Below are 7,004 nucleotides of genomic sequence, written 5' to 3'. Positions count from 1 at the left end.
TTTAGACCTAAATGGCTACATTTTTCTCGGATAAAGGTGGAATCGTAATGTTGAATTAGATCTGTGATTATACAGCATTTAAAATTTCATCTTCGTATCAATGATGTCAATGGAAAGTTTTTTTTGTATTTTATCAAAAGGAAATGTTTCATTGTTAACGAAACCAAGCTGAAGGCAATGTATTTTTTACGATGATATTCAAAAACTCAAATATTTCTTTGCAATCTGTCTAGACAAAACCCCCAAAACATGTCCCATTAACAAACCCGTCGTAGATATTGAATATTGTCTCAAAATGTATTTGCAAAATTGATGTGAGTATCGCCAATATGCTTTGTTGATATCCTTTAAAAAAATTTACAGTGCAATTTATACTAGAATCGTTGCAGATTAAATTTGTTTTAAGATTATATAACATCGCTGGAATTACGCCTGTTCATACGTAGTACATTCACCCGTGTCCAAACGCAGTGCATTCATGCATGTCCATACGACGTGCTTTCACGCGTGTCCATCCGCAGTGCATTTTTACGTGTCCATACAAAGTGCATTCATGTGTGTCCTTACCCGGTCCACTCAAGTATGAAAAGAAAATATACAAAATTTGTAACATAATGAAAAACGTGCATTGTGGAAAAAAAGCATGAGACATAATAATTAGTCACAATTTAAAAAAAAACAAAATACAAATTATTCCAATTGAATTTCCATGGATATTAAACAAATTAAAGCGTTCACAGCGTCTGATGCGAGCACAATAAACACATCTGCCAGATACAGGTGTCCTAATCAAAGAGATCGGTCGAGACCGCTAAAACAGTATGTCTCCCCGTCGTCTGTCGATTACGTAGAGACATCTATGATACATATTGCCCTACGATATAATTAAGACACGGGATGCGTATACCGAGGATTTTCTTATTTCTGCATTATTTCCGGTCAAAGGATAAGGGTTCTTTTCACTTATTTACCTGGAGTCTTTTTGAAGAGTATAACTTGACATTTTCATTGACAATCTGCGTGATGATAATGATTCCTCAACGCATTCCTAAGTTGTAATTGAAAATGCTCATAAAAATTTGATTAAATTCATACAAATTTTCATACCTAGGTGCTTTGAAGGGAGGGGGTATACAGGTTTCAGACCCCTGTAGAAGTTCATTGGACTGGGCTGGGATACAGTATATCCTCAATATTAACAGCCCCTAGTGGGTTGTCAAGCTAAAGACAGTGGCATCACAGTCTGAGATTGCGAAATTGATTAATGGAATGCAACAAATTTGGAGAGAGAAAGAGAGTCAGAGAGAGAGAGAGAGAGAGAGAGAGAGAGAGAGAGAGAGAGAAAATACGAGTTCATGGCCATATTCCCCGAAGGTAGGGGAAGAAATTGATCACGGGGTTGGACGTCCCAGCGACATGTATCGTACTTCATATTAATGTGACAACACGTACTAAGTTTAGACATTGTGAACAAGGGCCAATTACAGTGAGGGTACATCATGACACGAGACCTCGGTGTTTTAGGTTTAATCCGACGACATTCGACCCCACCCGACCCCACCCCCTCGCTCTACACACCGTTTATTAACAGAAGTCTATAGGAACTATGATGCGACAGTAAAGCCATTATCCTGCACTCAAACACCTATATTGCCACATCCTAGCAAAGAATACTAATGCTTTTATCAGAATCATCACACACGCAGCTTAGGTAGAGAGATTATTTATGCGGATCTTTTGCAAAGGACCCGAGATGAACACATCACAATGGCTTTATATGGTATTGTAATAGTTCAAAATCAGCAGTAATCACTGAAATTGTAGATTCGTCATTTTTCTCAATAACTAGCTAGATCATAGGGCAGTGTTTAAAATAAAAGTGTTTATGCATAAAATATTTTATTGTTCGAGTTATTACATCATGTATATATTGGAGATATCGATGTACAGAATGCACTGGAATATAGTGGTGTTTTGCCATGTACGTTCTGATGTGCTAATATACTCGTACGTTGTGCAAAATTTGTCTTTCCCAATTTAGCCTGCATGCTTAGAACTGTGACCCGATATAAATTTGCCTTATCCCATTTTATTTGTTAGAATATTATTGAATATCATCGTTTAACATTAGCTGGGGTTTAGATTTGACAAGAAATAAAATAAAATTTGAAGCAATATTGTTCCACAGACAGTGCAAAGTGTGAGTATTTAAATATGTGCATGATCGTACGATGACATGGCAGCTGACTTATTATGTCGGTAATGAAGTATGTGCCTTGGTGAGGATATTTCATCATAGTCCCTATCTCTCTTAATTTCAAAATATGACGGATTGTTGTTTTCCGGATCCCCACGGAGTATACTATATCCCAACTTCCGGAACACATGCACTTGATAGGCACTGCAATCAGACATAGCGACAGTATGTGTTCTGTTAAAGTTCGCGAAGTCTACCACAAGAGAATCGTGACTGTTGTATTTCTTTGCCATCGTATTGAAACGATGCCCCCATAAAATATCCCACGGCATGTAAGAAGTTTGTGTTTGTAGGTTTATGCTGGTGGTCGAGACTATTCCATCCAAACTGACCACTAGCTCGAAGTCCTCCTTGTAAAGGTCTTCCCGAGAGAGTTTCCAGAGCGGGGACCTGTCGTTTATGGTATGGACCAGCTGAGTGGGCCACGCCATGAATAAATCGGGACTTCCATCTTCACCGTTAAACTCCATCGGTACACACTTTACGGGGTGATTTCCATCGGTCGATCTTGTCGTCTTAAAAAGATGTCCGCGCACACGAGCTCCAATGATATGTGAACGACGCATGTCGCCGATTCTGATAACCAGTTTATATACCCCGTCTTCTTCCACAATACACGCTACAGAACTAAACATTAATGTGCCTGATCTTTTTTTCCCTCGCCTCACTTTGGCAACAACAAGCCCTGCTAGGGCGGCCTGTAACCCTGCTCCTACGATGTTTTGCAATAGCACCCCAATCACTGCGTATGGGCATTCCTCCGTCACGTACCGGAAGCCATAACCTATGGTCGTTTGTGTTTCAATAGAAAAGAGATAGGCTGCTGTAAATGAGTTCACATTCTCAAAACATGGTGTTGTGTGTGTTGCGTTTACGTCACTCAAATCGCCATGAAGTTTGGAAATTAACCAATAAAAGAGCGCAAAAAATAACCACGTCACCACGAATCCACTGACAAAAATTAACATGTTCCATCTCCATTTCGTGTCTACCATTGTGGTGAAGAAGTCACTCATCAGATGTTTTCCTTTGCCAGGAATCCCGACAGTTTTGATATTGTACGTAGAATTTCTGGACACCAAGCGCGGTCGACGTCTGAAAGGTCGAACTTCCTCTGTTGTATTCATTGTTGTCATTTGGCTTATTTTCTGTTAAATAAAACAATACCACAAAATAATTTACTCTTACAAATTATTACTTCAAGATAGATTACTTGATTTATACAAAGATATAGGTGAAGTTATCTGATATTCACAACGATGCTAATTTCCATTAATACATGCACTACCAGACCCCTTATGAACGCCTAATAAATATCAATCGCGTCTAATTTAGAAATATTTTACAAAAGTATACTTGTATATGTATTTGGCTTGTTGAGAGCTCAGAAATAATTAATGACGGGTCCATGTATCTCTACAAGATCGATACCTCCTATAATGGCGCAGCGTATTGGATAGATAGCGCCCCATGTGCACACAGTGTTACATGTACTTTGGTAAAACGGATGAATAATTTTGTGATAGATTACCAAAATCAAATCGAGTGAATTCGGCCATGTGTTCTGTTTACCTAAAGTAAAATTTCAACATTCTGTACCAGCCCAGCTCATCCCGAGTTCACCATTTTCAAATTCAAAGATCCTTCCGCAGATACATGTACATATACTAGTATATCACACGACCTATAGCAGACGACTATAGTTTCAAAAGGCAGTTTCTTTGGTGCTACTTTAATAGGAAAAATAAAAGTAGGGATAAGTAAACTTAGATAAAGCGAATTCTGGATTCATATTTAACAGACCTCCCTTTTCATTTATGAAAACAGCGGAAAATATCGCAACAATCTTCCTATTAGTCAACACTTATCAAGTTTGCTAAGTAACTTATACATATATGTACATGTCATATACATATTTACTTGAATTAATTTTGTTTAACATTTGGCTAATGCAGTGGCGGATTTAGGGAGGGTGCTGCCGGTGTTATAGAGCCAGACTTCCCTCATAGTGAGACGACATCGGGGGTTATCCTACGCTAGAGTGAGCCTTCCCCCAGGGGGGGGGGTCTCATTATGGGGGAAGGCTCACTCTACAACACCGGCGCCTCCCCTATAAAAAATTCAAATTTAAGGTCAATCTTGGTCTCTTGTTGGAAACTCAGCCATGGTATAAAACTTCTTATTGTGACCCCGCCATGACCCGATTGTCCAGGTGGAAACACTATAATCAATATCAATATAGGAGGATGCCTGCATATTAATTCTACAATTTACGTTCTTGTGATTAATAGATTTTTAAAATAGTGGCTTCATAGTCAATAAACTTCAACAATTTATTCTGTATGAAAATACATGTACTTGCACATCACTTAATTCGATAAATTCCAAACTGTTTAGTTTTAGGCAAGAGGATTTATGCATATGCAAAACATTAAAACCATTAAAGAGCCCTCGCTAATTGCCCGAGTGGCCAGGCTTTGAACACATTTCAGTCTACGTATAAATGCTGGTATATTATTGGTTTTACAAAGTGTATCCTTTGGTTTCCTATATATTTCTAAGTAAACATTAATTAAAACATATATTTGACCCCTACAAACTCAAGTCTACGCTACTTAACGATGCTTGCATATCAATTTGACAATTTGTAGTTCTTGAGAAGATTTTTTTTCAGACCATGGGCAAACTTCAATCAAACATGCTCGCTTGAACTTTCATCTTGGGTGAGATGATAAAAAAACCAACAAAAAAAAAAAAAAAATCCTTTGCCATCATGTATTATCGATCGGTTTCATTAATTCTCTAACATACGGTAATTTCACTGTATATTTTCTTGAGCCTCATTCTAAACTTATCTCATTCATGAGATTCAGATCAGTCTTTGATAGCTTAAAAGATTTGTTTGGCAAATTGGGCGATTCTGCGTGATCTATTCTTAGATTCAGAGGAAATCAATTGGCTTTTTTCTCCCCCATCGATTGATAGCGATAAAGATTTGTTTATAAATCCAGTGGAGGTATTTATACTACATACAAAAACCATCACATGCGGGAAAATTCCGGGGGAGGGGGGGGGTTAACGAAACCAGAGAAAAATAAATTAATCAGATATGTTCCGATACATTGTTCTATATTATCTAGTATATCAATAGTATATCATCATCTGTGCAGAAAGGACAATACAGAAAATGTTTCTGTAGGTACGTACGTTGTATCTCTGCATTTTATTTCCATATGTTCAATTTCATTAATTGCTGCACAAGTGAAAGAATTGAACCCCGCTGGTCTTTCGCTAAATCCGATATTACTAGAGGGAAATTCATTTGATGAAGTGTTTTATATTATATCAATAAAAAAGGAGTGTTTTGTAAACTAGATATTATGATCTCTACACAAATATTTATTGTCGTTCTCTCAAATACATCACGAATTAATGAAAACGTGTGAATGATTTTTGTTTCAAATACTCTACCTGGACATACTTAAAATGATGTCTGTGCAGACTTGACCTCGAGCAGAAGACGATACGTCAAGTTGGTCAGAAAACCTGTCGCGTGCCCTACATATAATACTAGTTGTATGCCAAGGCCAATACACTATTGTTGAATTGATTTCATATGTAAAAATGGGTTGAAATGTTTACACAGGTAAAATTCAGACCATTTAAATCTACTACCGGCCGGATGTGAATTCACACGTTACTATATTTGTGCTCGGCATCAATTATAACACGATAGTTCACCTCTTCCCTGCCAAACTCATACCTATGAATTCAAATTCATGAAGAAATTCTCATGAAATAGGCAAGATTTTAAGTACACACTCAAATTATAACACCTTCACCGAAAGCTACCCCAGCAGATGACGAGAATTCATTGTGAAAAACAACTTACCTTCACATACGCTCCGCTGTAGTTTAAATGAAAACACCCCCAGTGAATAGTTAAATGCCTCACGGGTAGTATTGACTCTCATCCACCGAAATCGCACCTTTCTTCACATACTATAACTTCCACAGGAGTCATTTCCCTTTGTCCGGGTCAGATAATTGGTCGCGCAGCAGAAGTATCATATGGTTCTCCAGGTAGTGTTATGGTTTTCTGCTCCGTTTTTACGTCTTTTGATCTCGGCGTCTGCGACTACCCTGTCCGACACTCACCACCGCTCGTGAAGAGAGTAAGAACCCGTGTCGAGAAGGTCGAAAACTGTAACTGACATCGTAAATAATCGCATCACGAAGAGACAAATTCCCTTACGACTGTGCGGCAAATCTCGCGTTTTAATAATGATCGCCTGGAAAATGAGGCGAGAACATATAAGTCGGCAACAGTTTAAAAAAATGTCAGATAGAAGATGGACCGTCTCAATATTACGCCAATTTTGCGCCTTATTTCCTTCGATAAGTTGATCGCCATTGCGGAGAAATGGAAGTGGTGTGCATTTGACGACAGATTGTTAGCGGTGCTTGTTAAACCAGACTTGTACAGCAATGGCCGCAAAAAAAAAAAAATTGCACGTGTATGGTATTTCAATTTTGATTATTCCCTCGCAACATTTTAATTGAAATTACAAGTACATGTAGTTGTTAAATCAGCTCGTATGCATCTTCACACACAACGTATAGCAAGTGTGCGAGCGGATCTAACATCAAATTTTAATTGGATCAGTGACGTAACTAACTTTTTGTGAAATTATGCAGATAAATCGCCAGGTTCACTTAAGGTTCCCGGTTCGTCCAGGTGACAAAG

General features: G+C 38.1%; 1 protein-coding gene across 1 annotated transcript; it reads right to left on the bottom strand.

Moving 5' to 3' along the window:
* Positions 1 to 1,880: 1,880 nt before the first annotated feature.
* Positions 1,881 to 6,740, bottom strand: LOC125671807 (inward rectifier potassium channel 2-like). Its single transcript, XM_048907717.2, has 2 exons — positions 6,150 to 6,740; positions 1,881 to 3,405 (listed from the first exon to the last, which is right to left on the bottom strand). The coding sequence occupies exon 2, from the start codon at positions 3,391 to 3,393 to the stop codon at positions 2,209 to 2,211; it is 1,185 nt and encodes a 394-aa protein (XP_048763674.1). The 5' UTR covers positions 3,394 to 3,405; positions 6,150 to 6,740; the 3' UTR covers positions 1,881 to 2,208.
* Between the last annotated feature and the right edge of the window lie 264 nt (positions 6,741 to 7,004).

The sequence above is a fragment of the Ostrea edulis genome, chromosome 4 (assembly GCF_947568905.1).
Source record: "Ostrea edulis chromosome 4, xbOstEdul1.1, whole genome shotgun sequence".
In the NCBI taxonomy this organism is placed as follows: Eukaryota; Metazoa; Mollusca; class Bivalvia; order Ostreida; family Ostreidae; genus Ostrea; species Ostrea edulis.
This window is presented reverse-complemented; position numbering and strand designations above follow the sequence as displayed.